The sequence below is a fragment of the Eulemur rufifrons genome, chromosome 1 (genome assembly GCF_041146395.1).
Source record: "Eulemur rufifrons isolate Redbay chromosome 1, OSU_ERuf_1, whole genome shotgun sequence".
NCBI classification, from domain to species: Eukaryota; Metazoa; Chordata; class Mammalia; order Primates; family Lemuridae; genus Eulemur; species Eulemur rufifrons.
Genome location: NC_090983.1, coordinates 59,643,286 through 59,670,456, shown reverse-complemented (window position 1 = coordinate 59,670,456; position 27,171 = coordinate 59,643,286). Strand labels below are relative to the sequence as shown.

The 27,171-nt window shown below is 35.4% G+C and overlaps 1 protein-coding gene across 1 annotated transcript in view; it reads right to left on the bottom strand.

Moving 5' to 3' along the window:
• The window catches only part of TTC21B (tetratricopeptide repeat domain 21B), a 66,782-nt gene extending 46,101 nt beyond the window's left edge, over positions 1-20,681 (bottom strand). The window contains exons 1-11 of the mRNA XM_069471918.1: positions 20,621-20,681; positions 16,790-16,919; positions 16,589-16,699; positions 13,539-13,705; positions 9,915-10,037; positions 6,654-6,811; positions 5,033-5,117; positions 3,800-3,898; positions 2,214-2,406; positions 1,687-1,784; positions 1,163-1,363 (exon numbers count right to left, since the gene is read on the bottom strand). Coding sequence (XP_069328019.1) covers positions 1,163-1,363; positions 1,687-1,784; positions 2,214-2,406; positions 3,800-3,898; positions 5,033-5,117; positions 6,654-6,811; positions 9,915-10,037; positions 13,539-13,705; positions 16,589-16,699; positions 16,790-16,919; positions 20,621-20,641 — 1,386 coding nt within the window. The 5' untranslated portion in view covers positions 20,642-20,681. The remainder of the gene's footprint in view (positions 1-1,162; positions 1,364-1,686; positions 1,785-2,213; positions 2,407-3,799; positions 3,899-5,032; positions 5,118-6,653; positions 6,812-9,914; positions 10,038-13,538; positions 13,706-16,588; positions 16,700-16,789; positions 16,920-20,620) is intronic.
• Between the last annotated feature and the right edge of the window lie 6,490 nt (positions 20,682-27,171).

The following is a 27,171-nucleotide window of genomic DNA, read 5'->3' as shown; positions in this document are numbered from 1 at the left end:
CTTCTGCACCAACTGCTCCCTTTGTCTGAAACACTCCACCAGACTGTCACACGTTCCCTTCAGGTCTTTGTTCATCTCACTCTCTTCATAAGGCCTACCCTGACCACCATATCTAAAATAACCAGGGCCGTACCCTGCTCTATTATTTTCTCCTGTGGTCTTCTAAAAACATACTATATAATCTACTTAATTACATTATCTGTCTCCTCCTCTAGGAATATGTGTTGGGGGAAGGAAAGTAGCTTGTTTTTACACAAGTATTTCCCCAGCTCCAAGCAGAGTGATGGATACTCTGGAAACATTTGTAGAATGAATCCTCAATACTGAATGGATACTAAAAAAATGTATTCCAACTTCTAACCAAGTGAAAAAGGATCATGACTGGGAAGACTGAGATCAATCTCAGGTACAATTCTGTGAGGGCTTAGTTAAAAAAACAAACAAAAAAGTAATGAAAGCCTGGAGAGAACATGATGATCAATAAAAAGCAGCAAGGTTCCCTAAGGGAAGGTCCTTTTCCTCTTTCCCCTTGTTAACACAGTTACTGAAGCTACAGATCAGGGAGAACACTAAAAACTTTGCTTCTAGCAATGAAGTATTTCATGGTGCCCCTGATAGTAATGTGTTGAAATGTGAGCTGAATATAACAAAGTCAGGATGTTTGTATCTGCTTACTACCTGTAATAAAAGAGTACTGACTAATGAATCCACACCAATTTGAAAGAACTCTCTGGTAGTCCAACACAAGGTTCCATCCCCAGTTCTACTCAAAAATTGTTAATGCTTGGATGAGACCATTATATTGTTGATAGATGACCACAAAAATTCATATAAAATAGATGACAATCAGGATCCAAAAGGAATATGATAACATGGAATTATGGGATGAATCTGAGAAGATAAAATTTCATAGAAATAAATGGAGAGTCCTACGTTTAAATCCAAAGGTACAAGAAGTAGCAGATCTAAGGACTTTAGTTAACTGTTGGTTCAACAGGGTCAATAATGTAATGTGATTAAAAACTATTTCAACTAATATGGATATTAAATAGTATCATTTTAAGATGCCAATATAACCTAATGTGTTAAAGATAACTTATTAGCACCATTTACAAAACATCATGTAAAAGTACCCTTGAAAATATGTTCCAGAATTGCTCACCTGCATTGGACAGAAGTTCAGATATTCTTTAATAATTTCTAATAAGAAATCAGGATTTAGCATTTCAAAATACTGTATGCCAAGAGGTAAATCTTCTAAGTGTGAAAAATGAATGTCTAGGACATCATTTAACAAATTAATAACTTCTTCCTGTCGTTTATTTTTCTTCATAGCAAGAATGGCATGTAAATAGGTTAATTCCTGGAAAATAAGTAGTTTCATAAATTATTCCATTCAGTTATAAAGCCTTTTATTTCCACTTAGATTTCAAATGAATATAAAGTGCTATTGATTGTAATTATTTGTTCAAACTTAAGTATTAACTACATGGACTTTTAGAATCATTTAGAAGGGTATTTAAAATCTAGTTTTGTATGGAGGTAGATTAATAAATGCAATTATGTATTAAAATTAGCGAACATTTGTCCTTTAAAGTCATTATTAAACAATAAGACTTATTTAAATTTTCATAGTTTATAAATATTAATAGTAGCTGGGATCTACGATCTGATAAAATACTGTACCGCAGATTTTCCAATGGACTGCTGAACTGCACTAAAAAATTCTAGCTGCTGATCTGCTTCCTCGATTTGCCCTTCAATTAATTGACATTGGATAACTCCTAAAACCAAACAGGACAAAAATAGTCAAGTTCACACCAATTCAGGCAAGATACACTTCAAGCTGACATAAACTACATTAATAAAACATACTTTCCTCCCATCACAATAAAGTTTTAGATTTAAGGAAACACAGAAAGAGAGAAGAAAAAGGTGAAAGAAAGTAAAATGGGTAGCCTTGAAGCTATACAATATCATTTACTAAAGAATTTATGATTTATAGGAATTATCTTATAAAAATCTATTCTTTCAAGATATTATTTGTGAAGTAAAAATTTTATTTTCAAAGACACATGACTTTTTCTATTGTTAATAGTAGAGAACAGTTGAATTTCAGAAAACTGCAAAATACGTTTGTTCCTCTTTAATGGCGAGTTAAAAGCAATTATTTGCATCTATGTTAGGAACATTCATGAAAATGGTTACCATACCAAATAGTGAAGAGATATTAGACTCATCCAGGGTCATGGCACTCTTATACCACTTCACTGCCTCTTTGATTTTTCCTTGTAAAATCATTTGGTATCCAAGTTCTATAGCAAATTCTGGTTGCTGGGAGTTTAAACTAAAAGCTTTCTCTAATAATGTTTGAAGTTTTTGAAGAATGGGTTGACTACGTCCACACTAAAAAGAAAAAAAATTAAGTTAGACTAGAAGTCAAACACTTCTACTGAGACTGAGGGATTTTTTTTCTAAATATATATATAATTATACTTCATAAGAGTGAAGAAAAGGCAATAATTACTTAATAATTAAAGAAAAATAACATTCCTCTACTAACCACCAAGAAAGAGTTTATATTCTATCAGAACTTGTATATCCTAATGAATAGGGCTTTTACAAAATAGTACGAAAAGCATACTTCTAATTATGTTGCTGCACAAATATATTTTTAGAAATCCTTTTTCAAACTATCTCATGATTTCTTTTACAAATTAGAAAAGAAAATCATTATTGTAAGGACATGTATGTATGTGTACATATATACATACATTATTTCACATATATAAAAAATTAAATAAAAAATTCAGACTAGAATCTGGTTTCTCCTTAAAAACAAGCTGTGCCACCAGTGAGAATATTTTAAAAGACCTTAGAATCTTGAAGAAAACTTCAAAACTATTTCAAAAAATGGCAATGTGGTTAAGATTAGAATAAGTATATAACTTTTGAAGATAACTCTTAAGAGTAAAATATTTATTTAAATGTTTGGATAAATTTAAATAATTTTGTGAGCTTAATAAAAAAAACTAATTGAAATGTTTCTGGCAATAAGGTAAATAAAAAAGGTAAACACCCTTCTTAATTCAAACTTTTGTAATAACAAGGATTTGTTTTTACCCTAAATCTCACACAATCTGACAATCTTTGTTTTTAAATAAGAGAATTCAGTTTATTCAAGTCATTTAACAATATCCTTCCTTTATTTTTTCTTTCAATTTTGTATTTACTAATTATTTTACTTATGTGTATCTTTTTACTTATGTTTTGCTAGTTTAATTCACTTTTTAATCCTCTCATTCCTTGTATTGATTTCAAGATTCTGCTGTATTTTTCTATTCCATTCCTGATTACCTTCCTTTTATTGGGTGCTTATAATAAAAATATTTCTTTACTATTGCAAAAAAAATAAGATAGCAACCATTTTTCCACCAAAATAGTCTGCCCACTTTAAAAGTTTTTTGTTCCAAATAGTTTTAAAAAACAAAATAAGAGCAAAGAATAACCTAGTCATAAATCCTATTTTCTGATTAAAATAAACTCCTTTGTATTTTCTTTGCCTAGAAGGCACTTCTCTATCCTTAAAGGTATAATAAGTGCCACCTCCTCCATGAAGCCCCCATGATGGGTTCTTATAGTTGGAAACCATATCGCCTTTCTGAAGAATGTATGACATATTTAGATACATATCATATTTTCACACTAGGCCATATGCTCTTTGGTGCCTCAACCTTTTTGACTTATTTTTTATCCCCTACTATAGATAAGAGATCTCATACATAGTAGGTAATCTTACAGTTCTGCTGAATGCTAGTGTAATCTTATAGAAAAGTTGATCATTCTGTGGTTCCATGGCATCCAATGCATTTTCTAACTTTTCTAGCTTGGTGGAAGCCTAAAATGAAAGCAATCAGTATTAATTTCAAAATTAATTTTATTTTCTTAAAACATTAATTTTAAGAAAAAAGAACATAATACATGTATATATGCACTAATAAAATATACTATTATTAATATTTTAAAAGACTTTTGCTTTTACAAATTCCTTCTCTTCCAAAAGAATTTTATATGTTATAAGACATATTAAAATTTTTTAACAAGCTCAATAATTATAAATAAAAATTCTTGAGTTTTAAAATGTGTTCCTTTAATATTTGTTATTTAATGGAAACCTTTGGATTAGTAAAGACCCCCATAATACTCAATTGACTGTATATGCCAAGCTCCCCCCTAATAATTAATTTATAATACAACTGAGGTATGAATGATAACATATTTACAAACAATATTCTATGAGATCAGCCCTTGAATTGTCTATATAGACTGGTTTACATTTAAAATGTTTTCTAGAGTAGAAAAATCATTAAGGTAGTTAGTATAAGTAATTTCAATGCCTGGAAAGTTTCCTGAAGATTTGCCCCAACTAAGATTCTCTTAGTAGTTACTGAAGTACTTATCAGGCACTGTCACACTGACCAACATGACCACCCCAAACACAATGCAAATCCACTACATGTTATAACACTATTTGCTTCAGATTTTGGCACTCCATACTCTAGTCAATGTATTCACTACTACAGACAGATATACCTTAGTATAAGGTACAATATTTCATACTAAGGTACAATTTCATCCTAAGCCCATTTAATTTTTACAAATTCAATTAAATTGTAAAAGTATTATAAATTGCATTTTGCGTATGTACTTTTTCAAACACAATAACACTGGTCTCATTAATCATACATATTATGGCACAGGAGTTTTATGTAGAAAACCACATACACTATAGTTAATGATTTAAGGGAGTTTTGAGGGCAATTTCAACTATATAATATTTTTGTTTTACTAGTTGATTTCAGAGGCTGACCTCTTTGTTAAGGTGTATTTCTAGTAATCAACTAAAAACTACTATGACATACATTCTAAAATAGGAGTTCAAGGCTTTAATGTGTGTGCATGCACACGTGTGTATATGTGTAATGAAATACATTTTTAATACAGGAAACTTAAATAATACAATACAACTTACCTTTTCTATATCCCCCTCCCTACACAAATAGTAAAGAGCCAGCATTCTTAGTGCTTCTACATTTTGGCTGTCTTGGAGCAGTAACCTGCAGAAAAACATTTCAGTCAATGTTGAAATAAATTTACATATTTTCTTTTATTCAAGGGCTTGAAAAGTTGGTTTGCTTGTCTCACATTACACATTTATTCTCAATCTCATAGCTTTAAATGGCATCTATGTACCAGTCACTCCAAAATATCTATCTCTAACCTAGACCTCTCTCCAGAACTCCACATTCAGCCATCCAGCTACCTGCTCGTACATCCATCTCTAATTTGATTTCTAAGAGGCATCTTAAACTTATGATGTCCAAAACTAAACTTTTTACCTCCCCCTAAAACCTTCTTTTTCCACAGTCTTCCCGTTCAGCTAAAGGCAACTCCATCCTCTAGCACAGATAGCATTTAAAAGCACAGACTTTGGGACCAGAATACTCTACATTTGAATTCTGACTCCACCACTAACCAGTAGTGTGGCTTTGGATAAACCACTTAACCTTTCCCAGTCTTAGTCTATTCAACTGTAAAATAGAGATACTAATGGTACATACCTCTTAGGGTTGTTGTAGGGATAAACAGCATTTCTTATGTGCCAGGCACTCTGAGCACTTTACAACACTTCATCATCATTATTTCTGCTGTTATATTAGTTGTTCAGGCCCCAAACCTTGGAATTACCGTCAAGTATTCTCTTTCTCTCACTATCCCAATCAAAACACATCCAAATTCCAACTACTTTTCAAAGCACTTCCACTAGCACTCTCCGGGGCCTGCCACCAGCACTTCTCTTCCCAATTATGGACACAGCTTGCAAAATAGTCTCCCTGCTTCTACCCTTCCCTGCTTCCCCACAGTCTGTTCTCCACACAGCACAGTGATTCTTTTCAAATGTAATTCAGATCATGGCACTCCTCTGTTCAGAACCCTCCAAGGACTTCACACTTCAGAAGAAAAATCAAAATACTTACAATGACTGATAATACCCTTCACGCCCTTCCTCTCTGACCTCACAGCCTACTCATCTCTCTTACTCCTTCCCACTCCTCAAACTACTACCGGCCATGTGCTACTGCTTCAGGGTCTTTGCAGTTGCTTTCCTTCTTTCTGTACAGTCTTCTCCCAGATATGCAGATCTGCACTGCTTACTCTCTTACCTTCCTCAGGTCTTTGCTTACATGCCATCTTCTCAGTGAGGACTTCCCTGACCGCCCCATAAAGTTCAACGTCTTAACATTCTCTGTGTCTTTCCTGCTGTATCTTTTCTCTATAGCACTTACACTTTCTAACAAATTACATAATCTACGTATTTGGTTTGCTTAGTATATGGTTTCTCTCACTTGAGTATAAGCTTCCGGAGGGGAAGGGATATTTGTTTACCTAAGAAGAGTTACCTGTCTTAGAACAGGCACTCAGATATTTATGTAAATCAATAAATTCAGTTTTTAAAAGCAATATGATTTTAAGTGTTTCCTCAATTCTATACTGTTTGGAAAAATCAAATTAAAAAAATACACATAGATTTTCCTTTTTCTCAAAATAATAACCAGATGCAAAGAGACTTATGTCATCTTTTTTTACTTAACCTTTGTGCTGTCTCAACTGTCTGGTCCCAATCCTGGAAGGCTAGTTGTAATTTCATTTTCTTTACAAAAGCAGGAAGGAAGTTTGGAAAGTTCACGATCATCTGGTTCACAGTGTCCAAAGCACCTGAATAATTCTGGCGCATCTCAAGGCATTGTGCCTAATGGAAGGAAAAAAAGGGACATCAAAACTGTGATCTTAATATTAAGGTTCTCACAATCCAGAGTAGATAGAATGCTAGTGCTTTACATTTCCTGACTTTACTGTAAAGAGCAGTTATCACTTTAATGAGGGGAAAAAAAGTTTTTATCAAAAAAATTTTAAAATATTGCAGAATAAAAATATATTTTATATAACTTTTAAAAGTCACTTTTAAATAGCTAAAAAATATGATTAAAGGATAAATTTTTTTTTTTTTTTTTTTTTTTTGAGACAGAGTCTCACTTTGTTGCCCAGGCTAGAGTGAGTGCCGTGGTGTCAGCCTAGCTCACAGCAACCTCAAACTCCTGGGCTCAAGCGATCCTCCTGCCTCAGCCTCCCGAGTAGCTGGGACTACAGGCATGCGCCACCATGCCCGGCTAATTTTTCTATATATATATTTTTAGTTGTCCATATAATTTTTTTCTATTTTTAGTAGAGACAGGGTCTCGCTCTTGCTCAGGCTGGTCTCGAACTCCTGACCTTGAGCGATCCACCCGCCTCGGCCTCCCAGAGTGCTAGGATTACAGGCGTGAGCCACCGCACCCGGCCAAGGATAAAATTTTTTAAAATGTTTTTAGAAATAGCATAAAATATTTTGATTTAGAACAGAAAACTTATCCTTTTAGATTAAAATATTTCCAGGTACTTGCAAGTAGCATCTAAAATTTAAGAAATTTCTGAAATTTTGCATTTTTTTTTTTTTTTTAGAAATTACTTTTAGGTTAAAAACATACAATTTTAAAGAAGCAAAATAAAGTTTATACAAATATTTCTACTTCTACTTTTTCACTTCCAGGAATTATCTTAAGGAAATAATTGTAAAAGATGACAATGAAGCATATAGATAATTTTTATGGCAGAATTGTTTATATATGACAGAAAAAACAAAAATAACCCAAAATGTACATGGATGAGTAGTTAAATCATAGCATATCTACTTAATAAAATTTTAGGTAATCATTAAAAGTGATTATATGTAGACTTGTTAGATCTATATTCATTTACATGAAGAGATACTATATATAATAGTTTAACTGGTTATTTCTAGTGGTGATGTTTATTTTCCCATTCAGATTTTACTGTAATTCTGAAAAAAAAAAAGGTTTTACTATGCCTATGAATTAATTTCATAGTTAGAAATAATAAAGCTGTAAATGTAGTTAGTACAATAAAAACAGATAATGAGGTACATTTACCACATACTAGATTTTTTAAAAATTTGCTTCTGGATTTCCTATAGCAATAAATTTAGTTCTGGTATATCTCAATTAAAAAATGTGTATCCAGTCTCAACAGATCTATACTAGAACTGCAATACATACCTAAAAACAGTTTAAGATTACATTCCTACAAAACTAAAAGAAAGTATGAGAACCACCCAAAGACACCACTTTATCAAAATACATTAGTATGTAAGTTTCTAAATAACTAACAACAATAGAAAAGAGATTCATGTAGATAATTTTTTAAAATTAGATTTGCCATTGGCATCTACCTAAAGAGCTGGTGCTGCAAGATAAAATCATTCTCCAAAGACATTATGTTTATCCACATCTAATACTTTTCCTCAGACCATCCCCCTGCCATTTAAATGCAAAATACCACATTAAGCTAAATTTGCTGTACATGAGGTTTGTATCATTCCTAGTTGGAATTAGAATAATGCAGCCCTTCTGCTGAATTAATTGAAAATAAATACATAATTGCAATGGGTCAGATTAGACAAGGAATTTAAACCAATCTTGAGGATTTGGAGGAAAAAGGAAAAATCCCTCCTAAGCTGTTTATATTAACACCTGGAATAGCTCCTACTCCAGAAGATTATGAACTAGCTTTTTCAAGAGGAAGAAAAATGATCAAGAAAAAGTGTTTCTTAAACTTGCCAAATGCCCAATTCCTACAGCTGTGCCATCAGGTAAAACATGAGTGCAACTGGCCTGAATGGTAGTTGTACTGACTACGGCAAACCTGAACAAGCTGGCTATCCACAGAAATTGACAGGATTTGAAGGATGTGAGGACATTAACAATAGTCAAGACACCAATCCTCTCCTCTTTTTCTTTTTTATCTCCTCAAATTATTGCTTATCTAATAGACTACTGTTCCCCCCCCCAAAAAAAATTATTTTTGCTGAATCAAAAATAAAAAAAAATAAATTGTAAAGTGTTCAGAAGGCATAAATGGGGATTGAAGAAAAAGTTCTACTTAAATATTTTCACCCACCAATGATTTCTAAGGACTGTCAATTGCTCATCCTTCACAATGTAGGTCCACTCATGTTATTTCTCTGCTCAAAACTTTTCACTGGCTGCCTATCTAATTTAAAATAAAAGCCACAGGCCTTACAGAATAGGCTCACCTCTCCTATTACCCCCACACCCACCTTCTTTCCTCTAGCCTTCACGTCTACTCTCTTCACTCTTTCCACGTTGGTCTCCTTGCTATCCCTGAATATGTCTTAAGGTATCTGAACCCGTTATCTCCTCTATTTGAAACGCTTGCTCCCAGATGCCCACAGCTTTAACCCTCACCTCCTATAAGTCTTTTCTCAAATGTCACTTTCTCTGACCACCTCATTTAAAATCGCAAGTCCATGCCCCAGTTCCTCTTCTCCCCCTTTTCCTGCTTTACTTATAATTTTTCCATTGTACATATTAGCTTCTAGTGTACCATATAATTTACTTACTTATTTTGTTTACTGTCTGTCTCCCCCAGTAGCAAATAAGCTCCACAAAAGAAGGTTTTCTTTTGCTCAGAGATTTCCCTAGAATCTAAGAGTGATTTCTTGTACATATTAGACACACAATACATGTTGAGGAAAAAATGTGTAAGTCAAAAACAGCAACAAAAAATAACTACAACCAATCCTGAATTCAGGAACTTTGACAAGGAATACATTTCTCTAGTTTACTGTGTCCTACACAAATGCAGTCCACCTTACAATTGAGAGCTGATTACAGTATCATGAAAACTATCATCTTTTTTGAGCTACTTAGTTTTATTGGATTTTAAATATATTATGAATGCATTTTGAAACATGAAACATGGTAAGTCCAACTCACCTTACCCAGCAAAGCAAAAATATCATTTCCATCTTCTAATATCTCTTCAAAACACCTTAGTGCTTTTTTAGTATAAGGTTCTTTTCCTCTTGTAACATCAAGCCATGCTTTCAAAACTTGTCCCTGTAAAACAAATAATTCTAATTATAGTTCCCTTTTTTTAGAAATGAAACAAAAAAATGTTGATGAAAGAGATAAGCCTAATGTTATTTTTTTTTTGTAATTAACAGCAAATAGGACTTACCAAATAATGTTATGAACAATAAAATTGTATGTAGTGAAATCATTTTGGAACCCTTGCCAGCCCAGAGTCTTGGGAATTATATTAGGAATTTCGGCCCTTAAGATTACTACTAGGCTCAATATGAATATTAAGAAGCTTGTCAAATATTTCATTATTGTTAAAGCCAATATTCTTCCTTGAAACCTCACTGATAATTTACTATTAATAATTGTCAAATATGTAATTCAATATAAAAATAAGAATTTATTGCGTCGTTTTAGACAAATAGTCCAAATGAACTAAGATGGAATAATAGAAGATATCTTGCTTCACATACATTAAAAATTCAGATAATTTGGCAACTATCTTCTTAACCTCTGTGACTAGTCCGGTAATTTCAAATGAAAGGATGAATGACCTGAGAAATTAAAAACTGAAGAAGTCATGGATGTTTACCTTTAGACATGTTAGTGGGCCAACGGGTATAAGAGATATAGGATTGATAAGAAGATGAAAACTGATTGTTTATTTTTCCTTTTAAGATCAAATAAAACATTGCAAAATAAGCCCTTCTATTTAAAAATGTCTAGGTTAGTTCATAACTTTATAAACCTTTAAATAAGATTATATTTACCTTCCTGTATTTCACCTGAAAATACAGATAAGAATCTCAATCAATGCTATTTCCACTCACTAGATCAGTGTCATCATTTGAATGGTTTTAACTACCATCTCTGTGAGGATGACTCCCAACCTATATTTCTAGCCCAAAACCTATTCTAAACTTTTCTTCTCTTTTTCCAAAAGCTCATCTGCTATCTCCATCTTACCATTCTGCCAGCACCTGAAATATAGCATTAAGTCAAAGACATCACCTCCCTCCAACACTAGCTTCTCATCCCAAGGTATTTTCTTTTTTTTATTTAATTTTTTTAAAATTTCAGATTATTACTGGTGTACATCTTTGTTACATGAATTACTTTTGTGCAGTCTGAGTTAAAGTTATAAGTGTGTCTATTACCCGGGTAGCGTACATTCTACCTGTTAGGTGTAAATTTACCCTTCCCCTCCTCCCTCCTCCCACCTGCTTGATTTCCACTGAATTTTACTACTATATGTGCACATGAGTGTTGATCATTTAGTTCCAATTTAACAGTGAGTACATGTGGTGTTTGTTTTTCCATTCTTGTGATACTTCACTTAGGAGGATAGTCTCCAGATCCATCCAGGTTGTTACAAAAGGTATTATTAGTTCACCCTTTTCTTATGGCTGAATAATATTCTATGGTATACATATGCCACATTTTATTAATCCACTCATGTATTGATGGGTACTTGCGTTGTTTCCACATCTTTGTGATTGTGAATTGTGCTGCTATAATCACTAGAGTGCAAGTGTCTTTTTTATAAAATGTCCTTTTTTCCTTTGAGTGAATACCCAGTAGTGGGATCACTGGATCAAATGGTAGGTCTACTTTTAGTTCTTTGAGGTATCTCCATACTACTTTCATAGAGATTGAACTAGTTTGTAGTCCCACCAACAGTGTATAAGTGTTCCTATCTCTCCGCATCCACGCCAGCATCTGTTGTTTTGGGACTTTTTGATAAAAGCCATTCTGACTGGAGTTAGGTGATATCTCATGGTGGTTTTGACTTGCAGTTCCCTGATGATTAGAAAGGTCAAAAACATACAATGGAGAAAAGAATCCCTATTCAATAAATGGTGCTGGGAAAACTGGATAGCCACATGTAGAAGACTGAAACAGGATCTGCACCTCTTACCACTCACCAAAATTAATTCAAGACTGACTTAAACCTAAGGCATGAAACTATAAGAATTCTAGAAGAAGAGGCTGGAAAAACTCATAGGGATGGGTCTAGGCAAAGAATTTATGAAGAAGACCCCATAGGCAATCACAGCAACAACAAAAATAAATAAATGGGACCTGATTAAATTGAAAAGCTTCTGTACAGGCAGAATAGACAACAGAGCAAATAGACAACCTATAGAATGGGAGAAAATACTTTCCTGCTATGCTTCCGATAAAGGGCTGATAACCAGAATCTACAAAGAACTCAAGCAAATCAGCAAGAAAACATCAAACAACCCCATTAAAAAGTGGGCAAAAGACATGAACAGAAGCTTTTCGAAAGAATATAGACTAATGGCCAATAAACATATGAAGAAACAACATCTCCAAGGTATTTTCCATTTATGTTAACTGGTCTCTGAATAATCTAGGCTTAAAGCCTCAAAGACATCTTGATATGTGACACCTCGTTATCTTCCTCTATTACTTATTATCTATCAGTTGACAAGTCCTATGGATATTTAAAAATTCTCAACTTTGTAATCACTACACAATATTTTAGTGTAGTCCCTCAAAACCTTCTGCCAGAAAGTACTACCTTTTCCTTTTCTTACTTTTTTTACCACATTCCAGTTTCTCCCCAAGCTAGTTTAACCCACAAACCACTATTAAATTAATCTTCTGGATTTGTACTCTAACATCACTCCCACGATTAAAAAGCTTCAGTGGCATCTCAATGCCCATCAAATTAGATGCAAATATTTGCACACAGCAGTCAAAATCGTTCAATTTGTCCCAACCTACCTCTCCAGGCTTTTCTTCCACCCTTGTCATGTATGTACCCTGTGTTCCCATTAGATATGAGGTCTCACTGTACCCACCTAGAATCAACATGTTTCATTTCTATCTATTATTTCCCACCTTGGTAGTATCTACTTCCCTTTTCCATAATCTCTGCCTGCTGAAACTGTATCCATTTTTCAGGTTTTAGCTCAAATGCTACTTTTTTCAAAAAATTCTTCCTCATTCTCCTAACACCTATAAATGTGATCTCTCCTCAATTTAAAATTATTCCTAGCACAAACTAAGCAAGCAATAAATGTTAGTTATTACTTTCTTAAATATTTTAATCACATCTATCTCATACCATTTGTAATTTTTCTCACAATATTAGCTGGGTATATGCTCTATGCTACTACTAGATGATTCATTCATTAAAGTAAAGCTTATATATTCTTTATCTTTGCATTATTAACAGTATAAATAATTGTACCTTGTATCTAGAGCTATTCAATAAGAAAAGAGGAAGGGAACAAAGGAAAGAGATAAGGAAGGCAGGAAGGAGGAGGAAGGGAAAAGAGAAAAGGGGAGGGAAGGAACCAGGGAGGGATCTTTTCAAGTGTTAACAGTATAAAAACAAACAAGCTTTGAGAATCCCTATTTTACAATATAATATTAAAATAAAGCTATTATTTATAAAGTGAGAATACAGTAGACAGGAACGAAGAGCTAAACTGCAAATACTATTGAATATATCCATAACGTAAGCTTCCTTTAATGTTACTACTTCAAAATAAGAAAAACAGCTACCTCTTTACTACCATCTGATATTTTGATCATTCTGTCAATATATTCTCTCGCCTTCTCATGGCGACCAACGTGCCATAAAAATAAGCCTGCATGGTATAACGCTTTCTGCCCAGCTCCTTTACGTTGGTCCTTCAGTCTGGCATCTGCTTCCAGAATAGCTTCTCTATCTGAGAGGGAAAAATGACATTAAGTGGAAATCAAGCTCTGGATCATGTGTTTATAATAGATCAGATAATTAACAAGGCAGAGAATTTAGTTCTTCTCTCTATAGTACTAATAGAAATAAAATGCAAGCCACATATGTAATTTAAAATTTTCTAGAGGCCCCATCAAGGAAATAAAAACAAATAAGTTAAATTAATCTTAATAACATTTTATGTAATCCAATATATCTGAACTATGATTTCAAAACATAGTTGATATAAAAATTGTTGAGATACTTGGCATTCCTTTTTTCTTACTAACTTTTTTAAATCTGGTGTGTATTTTATACTTATAGTATATCTCAGGATGCTAAATTTTCTTCAGAAATACTTGATTTGTAGTTAGATTTCATAAAACTTATCACTGAAAAGCAGATTCAGACTCAAGTTGTTCTAAATGTAAGTTCTCTAATAACTGAATCAAGTACCAGTTTTAAATTTAAAAATTACAAATAAATAAAATTTAACATTCAGTTCCTCAAACTAGCTAAATTTCAAGTGCCCAAAAGCCACATGTGGTTAACAACTGACATAATGCACAGTACAGCTATATAGTTTATGTCAGTGCCCATATAGAAAGGTTATTTATATATGCTAATTTTTTATAATAAAATAATGCAATTATTAGGAACAGGTCCAGTACTAGTACTCAAATTACCTGACTCTCAAATCTAATTCTAAAATACATAAACATGTAGGGCTACTGTCATGGGCCACTGTAATTACTCTTATGCAGTTTAACACCGCTTGGCTACTCTCTTAAATAGATGGCCTCCTTCTAATAACTTTGTTCACTTATATTAAATTTATTATAGATGAGTATCTGGTGAGGATACAAATGTCAATCATATCCAAATTCTGGACTGAATCAGAATCAGGACTAGTCACGCAATAGGAAAGAAGAACTATCAAAGTTGAGGGTGGTGCATCCAACAGTTCTGCCTTTCTAGAGAAAATGGCTACCAAGGAAAAAGGTAAGTGACTCTTCCCTTTAACTCTTAAGATATAAATTTAAATGTGGAATTATCAAGGCACAACTTTGTGAGTTAAGGAAACAAAATTGTCTCTGTAGGGCTACAGATTGCTTGACATGAAGACCCTTTTTCCCTCTCCCCACTTTCCCCCCATAGTCCTGTCAGAAATTGTCATTAAATAGCCATGATGTAGAAACAGACAAGAACTCATTAGGGCAGGAGAGGAGCAGGCATTATACTTTTTAGCCCAGATTTCCATCAAGTCCCTAATGGGGTATCAGTTAACTGTGACACTGTCTGCACGAAGTTGGCTATTGCCAGATCTCAGCCTAAGTCTTTTTACAATCAGGCTTACAGGAGCATTCAGGAAGAATGTACACTAACAACCTAGGCCTTTCCTAGGCGATATTTACAGACAACAGGGCCCCTGCTAGAGCTCAAGTCTATTCAGCATCATCCATGGCAGAAAGCAGGGTCAGAGTTCAGGTGTCTCTAAACAATATTTCTGTATACATCTTTTCAGTGTGCTGGAAATCACATTTCCCAACAGAACCAATACTGCTGGGAATAACCAACTAAATGAAAACTCCATTACAGAAAGAAAATATTTTGTACTAACTTCTTTTATTTAGATTTAACTGACTACAGCTCTCTTATGTAAATTCTCTGCTCTAGCTAAAAAGGATTCCCGCTGGAGCACAGAGAAAGGAGATCCACAGAAGAGCCTAATCCTGAACCACTTCTATGTATTTGCCCATCTGTTTCTCCTATCTGGCCCATACTGTTCATATTCAAATTCTACCTGTCCTTTATAAACCAGATTAAGTTCTAACCTTTTACAAAGCATTCCTAGCCCACTCCTGTGGATTAACAGTATATATCAATTTCAATTAATTATGGACTTGTTTCATCTTTTATCATTTATAGTAACAGTGGAATTTAATCTTTGTGGCTTTTACATTTTGTTTTCTCAACTAGATTATAAACTTTATGTCATGGATCACTTACTACAATTCTTTTGTATCTTCTAACCATGGTTGGCACAGTTCCTTGCAGAAAGTAAGCATGTAACTGTTAAATCTGTTTATTTACTATTGATTTGTATATGTGTACGTGGAGTGAAGGAGACGTGATATTTTGATTAAGAAAAAAGTCTTTTCTGATACTTAAGAAACCATTCTATGACATTTGATTATCGTCTATTTGTAACAGAATCTATATTTATAATCCTATTAGCTGTTACTAGATATATATGAAAGAATAAATGCTATTACTTCTTTATTATCTATAATTTGGATATTCTTCTGATCTTAGCCATTAAGTTAACTATACACTAAGATAGTTCACACAACTTTAATTGCCGGTTTATGCATAAGGTTTCTTCTATAACCTAATCACATTTCCCAACCTACCACTAAATAAAAATCTACTGAATATTTTCCAAGAGCTAGCCCCCATGCAGAGTATAAAGGCCTTCAAGAAACTTAATATAATGAAGAAATAAACTGCATATTGCTATATATTTGCACATAACAAGTTATAAAATTGGCTGCTGCAGAGCTATTTATGTATATACAGCACCTGTTTTTTGGCTGTACTGTTTTTCCATAATAATCGCTAAATATATGTTCACTTTAAGTTAACAATTGCTATGTACCAATAAAACCGTTGCCATAGGACATAAGGAATATGAAAGTAGTATAGACATGTTTCTTGTGATTGATGAATTTATACTCTTCCCAGGAAGATAAAACATGATAAAAATAGCACCTACATATAATACAGTATGATCAGACTGAATGGTACAATTGAGAAAAATCAAAATGAACTGAATAGGAAAAATTGTCCTAAGCATTATACTTAAATACTATACCTGGATTAGGACTCATTTTATGGGTGTAGATCAGTGCAAGTAGAGAACAAAGGGATACATCTTGTTTATTTTTAAGAGCCTCAAATTCTCGAAGAGCTTCTTGAATTTTACCTGAAAATCAAGATTATGATATGAAAAATCGTTTGTAGTGCAAAGCAAGATTTTAAAACTGATGGAATATGTTTAATAACTAGCACATACCTTCCATTAATATACCATAGGCATGAAAAAACCTGAAGACTGGGTCACTGCCATACCTCTTAATTCCTTCACTGGCAACAAGTAACATATGATGGAAATATCTCTCTTTACAATAGTAATTAATCAAAGTCTAGAAAGAAATAATGACAAAATATTGTAAAAGGATATCCCCTGTGCCCTGAAATACTCTAAGAAGCAGATGTTAATGTAAAACATGGAATAATCTAAAACTTAGGTAATGTGATATTTTTTTCTTCCAAGTTCTTTAAAATATTGTTAATGGCTAGCACACAATAATAAGGATTACAGAACAGAATAAAAACAAAATTACTGAAATACTTCAATGTTTTCTAATAATCCCAATCTTTTTTCCTAATTTTTTTTAACAGTACTGAAATCAGGATACTTTCACCTCTTTCTTTTCCTTTACCCATATTCTCTTGAAGGTTCTAGAAAAGAGAAAAATAGACCAAGAATTTTTTTAAAAAGACAACAGGCTTCCATTGCCAGACCACAGATTTCTTAAAAACAAAATCTGCTTTTTAAAATATATAATATTTTGTTCTTATGCCATTATAAAGTAATGACAAATTAAACTCAGCAATCTGTCAAATGTCATTTTACTTGTTTTATATGTGAATTCTGCAATAAATAAAAGAATAAATGATCGAAACTATTCTCCAATGGAAATGATTGTCGTTAAGCTTTTTTCAAAATTATACTATTTTGATTTACAGGACAGAAAACTACTATCAGGACCTGCTAAATTCTGATTAATTGGGTCTGTACTTTACACCATTTTCCTCAGGATTCTATCTAAAGCTTGGTTGCTGACCTAATCAAAGAGGGAAGCCACACTTCCACCATCATTGTGATACACCTGATTCACCTCCAGAAACCAATTTGGGACACCCCATAGCCCCCTACTCAGACTGTAGCTCGTTCAGCAGGAGTGGGAAATATGGATAAAGTGCTGATCGACAGGGTTGAAGTCTAAGGGTGTCCAGACAGCTCTGTTCTACAGTCTGTTGTTTCTGGAAGATTCCAGTCCATGTCCTTCTCTCTGGATCAGTAAGGCAAATGTTTTCTCCAGCTTTTACTTTGCTTTCCTCCTTGTGGGTACTGCTCTCTATTCTTCATCTTAGCCACGTTTCTTCAAAGTATGATCCATACCCCATCTCCCAGACCTCCACAGCTCACCTCAGTAACCTGCAGTTCTCCTCCAATGCCCCACTCTGCTAAGGTCACAAATAACCTCTTACTTTGCCACAACTAAGGACACTTTTAATATTAGTATCATCTTATGTGAATTCTGACTAGCGTTTCTTAGTATCACTTAGCACCTATAATCCTCCTGAAGAGCAGTGTCACAGTATCATAAAAAGGACATGGATTTAAAAGCGAAAAGATTTGGTTTCATATCTCTGGTCTATCTTCAAAACCTCAGTCTGCTCATTTGTAAAATGCTGTTAATAATTTATAAGTTGTTGTGAGGATTAATGAAGATATAGTATAAAAGTCCTGTTCTGAAAAGAAAAAAGTTCCTCTGAACCTCATATGTTGATGGAATAAAAAACAATGTGTCCAACCAAGACCTCTCATCTAAGCTCCAGATTCATAATTCCATTTGCCATCTGCCACTCAAGCCAGAAATTGCATCATGAAATTTTCCCTTCTTCCTAAGTCTCACCTGTCAGTAGTTTCTTCTATTTCTCTGTTCTAGCTCCCACTAAACAGACCTATGGCCACTGCCTTGGCTCATGTTAGGTGGTTCAGTACAACAGACATTTACTGAGCAACTACTAGTGCCAGGCACCGGGCTTTTGAGAATATAAAGGTGAATAAGACATGGTTTCTGCCTCAGAAAAGTTTATATTTTGCAGATGAAAGTATAATCTAAAGACCAACTGAAATACAATGTAGTAAGTGCAGAAAAGGGCTTATAAATTGCTTTGGGAATGTAGGATAGCAACATTAAACAGCTTTGGGACCTGAGATGGGGTGAAGGGAAGATAGAAGAGTAAAATTAAAGAAAGATTCTTGGGGAGGATTTCAGAGCTGACTCTTAAATTGCAAACCCCTCACTCTCCCTCCACACACATACACACTTTTCCTGTTTGCCTTTCATGATTTTGAGGAAGGTACTGGAGTTAGTCAGGCAGAGGAACTGTGACAACACAAATAAAAAAAATCATCAGTGGTCCTTTGGGATGGAAGTGGTGATGGAAATCACTAAAAGCCATCTGTATTCTAGGGCAGTGGTTGGCAAAGTACAGTCTGAGGGTCATATCTGGCTTGCTGCCTATTTTTGTATGGCCAGTGCCCTAATAATGCTTTTTACATTTTCAAGCAGTTAAGAAAGAAAAAAAGAAAAATATATTTCATAATTTGAAAATTATATGAAAGTCAAATTTCAGTGTTCATAAAGTTTTACTGGAATACAACCATGCTCATTCATTTAAGTATTGTCTGTGGCTGCTTTTAAAACAGATAAGTAGATGTGACAGAGACCATACGGCCCACAAAGCCTAAAATATGTACTATCTGGTCCTTTGAAGTGAAAGTTGGCCATTCTCTGCTCCTGAGGCTTAAGTAAGACAAGGAGTATCGGAGGATGACACTGGAGAGGAAGGGAGGGTGAAGAAGAGCCTCATATTAAGGACTTGGACTTGATGCTCAAGTCTAAGTGACGAGCAGCCACATCTTTAGCGTGAAAGTGTTTGTATTAAAGAGTTCACTTGGGTGGCAGTGCAAGGGATAAATTTAAGGGAATGAAAAACTAGAAGGGGATGGGGGCATAACTTGACAGAAGGATAAGGTAAAAATTCAAGCAGAAAGGCAAAAGACACTCTAGCACTCCCTAACCTCCTGCACTGCCAAATTGTCCTTCATCCACTTAGCATCTCACAGGATACATTTTATTTACCTACTTATTGTCTGACTCCTCCTACTCCAATGTAAGCTACAAGATCGGAAGTGTCTTTCTGAGCTTTATTTTTGCAGTATCTTCTGTGCTTGGAATAGTGCTAGACACACAGAAGCATTCAATACGTATTTGTTGAACGAATTGAATTCAGGTTTTTCTCCAGCATTAGACCGTAAAATCTGTGAAGGCAGGGACTGTTCAGTTTTGCTTACTGACATCTCCAGCTTCTCACGGACATATAGAAAGCCTTTCATAAATACTTGTTGAAGGAGTGAATAGAGAAGACCATCATCTGAAAAAACTTTTATTTTCAAGTCTCATGTCTTTAATTCTTTTATACCATCATTTCTTAAGTGGCCCGCCATTAATATTTGCTGAATGGATGAATCAGTGATAAATAAGGAAGACCATCACCCTAACATAAAGACCCCTCGATTTTCAAGTCTCATGTCTTTAACTGGTTTCATATAATCTTCCTGTGCTCCTTTTACTGTCCAACGGTAGAGCTGACAATATTAATAGTTTGATGTAAGTCCCTAAAAATCGCACCTGGAGGCGCAGTGTCATATGTTACCCAAGCTTTCCTAACAAACGTGATGCAAATATAAAAATAAACACACCGACCAGGGTGGGGACAAGCACACTAACGACAATTCAGAAAGCAGCGCGCAGGGAGGGCTGCCCCAGACCTCCAGATTCCAAAGCAGGGCCCGCGGAGGCCGACCAGGTGAGGAGGGCTACCGGTCCTCCCTGCCGGGCTGGCGACACCCACGAAACAGGGCGGCAAAGGCCCAACGGGGGAACGACGGCCTCGCGAAGTCCACCCGAGCTCTCCACGCCCCCCAGCCCATCGTCACCCCGAAAGGAACCCCGTCCGGCCCCCGCCCGCCTGCCTGCCGGCTCACCTTCAGCACCTCCGAGTCCATGGTTCTCGCAAGGCCGGCCCGCTGGGATCCCGCGCGCGTGCTCGCCTCAACCCCCCGGAAGATCCAGGGGCTCAGGACCCGGCTGAGGCCCCAACCCCGCTAGAGCTCCGGGACGCGGCGGGAGGGGCGGGGCGGAGCCGCGCCGCCATTGGCTGCCGGCGGGAGGGGGCGGTCCCTCGCGGCAGGGATTGCGGGGGGCGGACCGCGGGCGCGGGCGGGGGCTTCCAGGGAGGCCTGCGAAGTCGACTCTGCAGAACCCAGCGGGGAAAAGGGGCGCGACCGAATGATGGAGCTGGAAAAGGAAGTCAACTGGAGAAACGGCTCTCGGAGGACAGTGGGTGGGCGGGCCCGAGAATATGCAATAAAGGAAATGGAGGAGGAAGTAGGAAGAAGGGCAAGTCTGTTTCCCACCACTGCCACCGTTTGCCGCACGTTTGTGCAGGGGCCGATCCCGCAATGCAGCTAGCTGCGAGACTCGACCAGGGCAGGGAAAAGCGCTCAACTTTCACGTGTGGTGGTTGTATTTTGGCCACCAGGTGGCGCAGAAAAATCACAAGTGCTTTACAGAAATGCGATGAGCTTCTTGGGCCCTTCTAATTTGCAGACATTGCTGCAATCTCTTGCTTGTTAGAATGCATATCGGCCTGGTTTTTGTTTTGTTTTTACTTTTTATCTGCCCTGATAAGAGGGACAGATAAGTTAAACTTTGTTTGTGAACTCGTATTTTTCATGATACTGTTGATGTCAAGCCGAGAATAAAATTAATCCCAACGCAGACTTTTATGTTTGCACCCATCAGGCAACTCTGTCAGCTGCTAACAGATTTCTTCAGTTCAGAGAATTCCATTGAAATATAATGGACTAAGAGAGTTTCTATTTATGCTTAAAGAGTTTTTAAAAATATTACATAAGGTTTAAATCATCTTTGTTGAATCTTTTACATGGATTCCCAATTTTGATGCTAGTGTTAATTATCTTACTTTAATTGACATGATATGTAGTTGCTTTTTTCAGGTTTTAAGTTTCTTAAGGAGCTTATGAACATGATCTTTTTTCCCATGTAATGACAGTCTTGAGAGAAAGGGTAGCTACTATCCTAGGCTTTATAGCAAATCAATATTTCTCATTGGTTTCCCTTTAAAGGGAAGTGCATTCGACCCAATTCAGCACATATTTTCATAAGCATTGATTTTTCTTTTCAACGTTCATAGTCCAGCTAAAACATCTGTGGTGATGGGCAACTGGTACTATCTGCTAGTATGATTTTCAAAGCTGTGGATTTATCTGCACTTGGAAGGCAGCAGAGAATTCCACAGGCCAAGGCACTCATTAAAACGTATTTGGTCATTAAATATGAAATGTCCGATTTTGAATCAAAAGTTTAGTATATGCCAACAAGAAGCAGTACAATTAATCAAAGTATGCGCCTAAACTATCAACATAGTTTTGCTATCTTAATGGTAGCTTGTTTATGCCAGCAGTGAAGAAGCCTGGAGAGCAAATGACCATGAAATTGTGAAAGGAGTTTTACACATCTTATTGAAAATTGAATATTTTTCCTTGCAAGAAGTGGTCCAAAGTTTAGAAGAAGTGGTGGTCAGTTGGAGCAAGGTCTGGTGAATATGGTGTATAACAGAGAGTTTCCAAGTCCAGCTTCTGTAGTTTGAGGAGTGTTGTTTTTTGTGAAATGTGGTTTTGCAAGATGATTGGCCTGTCTCTATGGACCAATCTCAGCTGCTTAATCACAAGCATCCTCATAATTTCATCCAGTTGGTTGCAGTAGACATCTGCTGTAATTGATTGACCAGATTTCATGAAGCCATAGTGGATACTACCAGCACTGGACCACCAAACAGACACCATTAGCTTTTTTTGATGAATATTCACTTTTGAACTGTGTTTTGGCACTTCATCTTTATCCAATCATTGTGCCAAATGTGTATGACTGTCAAAAAGAATCCGTTTTTCATCGCATGTGACAGTGTAGCAATGGTTAGCCTTTATGTCCTGATAGCAAAGAAAGGCAAGCTTCGAGATGATTTCTCTTCTGATGCTCTTTTAATTCATGTGATACCCATCTATCCAGCTCCTTTACCTTGCTGATTTGTTTCAAATGGTCCAATACTGTTGGAATAGTAATGTCAAACCTTGCTGCTAATTCACACATAGGTTGAGATGGATTCACTTCCACTACAGCTCATCATTTCAGCTCATCATTACCCACCTTGGTTTCAAGTCGCCCACATGGCTCATTTTCAAGATTAAAACCACCAGAATGGAGCTTCTCAAACCATGGATGTACTGTGTGTTCATTAGCCACATCCTTCCCAAACACTTCATTGATATTTTGAGCTGTCTGTGCTGCATTGGTTCCATGATGGAACCCATATTCAAAAATAACACAAATTCTTGACCTATCTATCCATGGTTTCACAAAATTTGCTCTAAAAAAATTTGAAAGATAATCACAAGCCAAAATTTCCGTTTGAAAGAATGAGAATGCATCTTCACAATAAAAATAAAGCAAGAAGTATTAAAGTGAAATGTCAGAGATATCAACTGTCAAACTTAGTACTTAAGGAAACTGGACATTCCATGCTTAATAACCTAATATAATCTTGAACTGTGACTTTTGGTTGCAAGTAAAAGTTCATCTGGAAGGACATATCTAAGGATCAGGCTATTCCTGTATGTAATTTCCTTTTTCTGTCTATAATTACTGCCTGTCCAGGTTGCTGGGTGGAGCTGTTTGACCCTTTATTGGTTCTGGGTGCTGCCTGATTCATGAATCATTTCTTTGCTCAAATATACTGCTAAATTTAATTTATCTATGGTTTTCTTTTAACAGGTTTTTACTATAAAGTTGAAACAAGATACATAGATGTTAAAGTATGAAATCCAAATAAACCAGCACATAGTTCAGGCAACATCATGAAAAAGTTAGAAGGTTAACTGAAGTCAGACTTGCTGAGTTTGAATTAAGGTTCTGTCTCTTAATAACTTTGCAACTTTGGACAAATCATTAACTTTTCTCTGCTTTAGTTTATATATTTGTAATGGCTAATTAGAAATAGATAGTGTAATATTTTCTTTGTCAATGAATAGACTAAAAGAGATTATGTGAAAATATTTTATAAATTGAAACACACTGTATAAAAGTTATAGCACATTTATAGGAAAGCTCCTTAACCAAAGAGTTAACTATGGGGGAAGCCATTTTACCTCCTTGGGATTGGGATCCAGCCTATGCTATCAATGGCTCTTTTCTTTTCCAAATAACACAGTACAAATGTACTGTGCTTTTGAATAGTGTATGAAGTGAAGGGGCTGCTGATGCAAAAATAAAATAAGACAATTGTCATAATTTATCCTTTTAAAAGTTTTTAATTTTATTCATTTAAGTTAGGGTGAAGAAGATAGAGGTCGGTCACTTGCCTTTTACGTTTCTTTTGCTAAATGGCACTCACTATGGTGAGAGTTGAGGAAGTGATCTGAGTTCTAACAATGTGTTGTTTAATCATTTATTCATTTATTCACCAAACATTTAATGAGTGTTTATGACAGAGAAAAATTCTTGTCCCTACTCTCCTAAAGTTTAAAGCCTAATAGAGTTAAATAGACATTGAATTCACAAAAGGGAGACGTTGAACAAATATTCACAAAAGGAAATGAATAAATTACAGTAAGTTACAGCTACAATAAATTAATAGCTGTTTTAGGAAGTGCAATGAAACAAGAGACTAAATTGGGTCTCTCTGCCAAGCTTTAGGGAGTAATGTTTCAATTCACATCAATTGTTATAGTTCAGAGAATCCTTTGACTCAATTCCTATGATTTACTTCTTTTAGACTACTGTATGATATTTTGTTTTTGTCTAAAAATACGCCAGCAGCTCATATACCTGATGGCTAAGGACTTCTTCTGATAATAGTAAACTCACTTCCTATTCACCTGAATTATCAGATGTAGTGAATGTTTCTAGTCAAATGTCATGACATAGATGTACTAGGAGAGTTATTTTTTCTTGCTTTTCGTGGGTAGATCTTGACATTTTATCTATGCAAAAGTCGGAGAGAGAAGACACAAAAACATACATTTAAAAAGAGGCTGGTCTTTTGAAATAGAATGAATTATTTAAGTGTTTATAACTGATATACAAAACATCTTCAGACAAGATATCATCTATCTTTCCTTCTGCTTCTTTAGAGAATCTTTTTCTGGTTTATAGAATAAGTACAAAGAATAGTGATAATTCCTCCCCCTGCTTGGTCTGATAGTAAGATGAAGAGTGCATTAATAAGACAGAGAGTATTCATGTCCGAGTTCACATATAGAAAATTTTACTCAATGTCAAATTCACAGTGCCTCCTTCTAGATACTTTATTAGTTTTGAATATGAGATAATCAAAGCTCCATTCTAATTTTTGTCTTAAGGTTGAGAAAAATCAGGTCATAACTTTCTAGGTGTCTGATAACTTTGTTTATACCCATGTTTCCAACTAGTCACCAATACCCTTTAGAGGTAATTACACATTAATGTAAAATGTTGAGTCTGCAAAATTAGAGGAAACAGCAAATTTATGCCCAGTAGAATTGAAATTATGAAGATTGTTGTGCTCTGATGTGATCTTCTTTGGGTATGTTGTATCTAATTTTTCTCACTGATCTTCCTTTACTTGCCTTTTTGCATTGGTTTCTCCCTTCCATACATCCATTTCACCATTTGTTTATTAGTAGCAAATATATGATGCCACTGCACTACTGAATTAACTACAGGGAAGGCGAAGATTTACCTCTACCCTCTTACGGTCTTTGGCGGGGCCTGAGAATTAATTTGGCATAAGACATTAATAGGAGAAAAGCATACGAATGTATTTAATGTAAGTTTTACGTGACATAGGAGCCTTTGTAAGCAAATGAAGGCCCCAAGAAGTACCAAAAGCAAAATGCTTTTATACTAGGTTGAGCAAAGAGAGGCAATTATGGAAAATAATTGAAGTATGTGTGGAAGTTCAGAGAAGATAAGTATTATTTTTACAAGGTCTGTTTGTGTAGAATTTTCTTGGCTATGACTCCCTATCAAACAATGTTTCTTTTCTCCTGGTACAGGGAGGACTTCTTTCACATGAAAGTCTTTCATTTCTTGTTGCAAGAAGAAAAGGGGAGATTAGAGTGCCCTTTTGCATCTGCTGTATTTCAAGTGCCTTTAGCTCAAAATAATTCTATGCCAAACCGGCATATTTTGGGTTAGCATATTCTGCCACACTTTCTGCCTCTTCTCATCTTGTTAGTCCACCTTCTTGCCCTAAATACCTATCCTTCTGCCAGTTTGACTTCTTTATCTCTAAGAAATTAGGATAGAACTCATCAGAGTTTCACTTCACATTGATGAACGCAGCATTCTTCTGCCCCCGTGATGGCAACCAGACTCCATCCCGAAGGAAATCGTCCCTGTGCCTAGAGACAGAGATTATGTTTCCCTCTAACAGCTGAAAAGATTTTTTTCTCATCGTTGAAGTGTCCAGGCTTTCTCTCTTTTTATCCAATTCCTGCTTTTTTATGCACTGGAACCTTCTCATCAGCCCTTCTGCTTGTCCGAATTAGCAGAATGAAAACAGCTGGAGCTTACATCTCAGGATCCCTGTTCCTAAATCCATTTATAATTGTGCTTTAATTTGTGGCAGTATATGTTTTTGTCCTCAAATTTTTACTTTGGGAATATTGAAGCATATGGAAAAATTGCAGAAGAGTACGATGAACACCCCTATACTCACCACTCAGTCTGGGTTTAATTAAATAAAAAATAAAAAGAAGAAATAAACATTTCTTGCACACATGAATTTTGGGACTGAGTTTCAAGCCCACTTACCAATGTAGTGAAAATTGTCTTTGGAAATTAAACACAGTGTACAAACATAATTACTTAAAAATATTGTACATGTTTTTGGCCACTGGGGGACATTGTTGTCCCATACATAAGACAAAGAAGGTTTATAGCAGCGGTTCTCAAACATGAGCATAAATCAGAATCACCTGGAGGACACTACATTCACTCTCATAGCATTTTTCAAGAATACGCTATATTGTTAACTATATCACCTTATTTTACAATAAAGTATTCTCACTATAAAATGATAATTATGTAAGGTGATACATATGGTAATTACCTAGACTTAGTCATTCCACGATGTATATACACTTCAAAACAATATGTTGGAGGGGTAGCGGAGCAAGATGGTTGAATGGAAACCTCTAGCAATCATCCCTCCTCATGAACACCAATTTGACAACAATCCACACAAGCCAGCATGTTCAGAAGAACCAAAAATCAGATGAGTGATCATACTACCTGGTTTTAACATTACAAGGAACGAGGCACTGAAGAAGGCAGAAAAGACTATTTTGCATTGCCTACACCCCCACCATGTGGAAGCATTCACTACATCCCCTGGCAGTGCCCACACACCCAGGGGAAAGAGAATCTCTGTGCCCAGGGGAGGTAGAGTGAAGTGATTGTGGGATTTTTCATT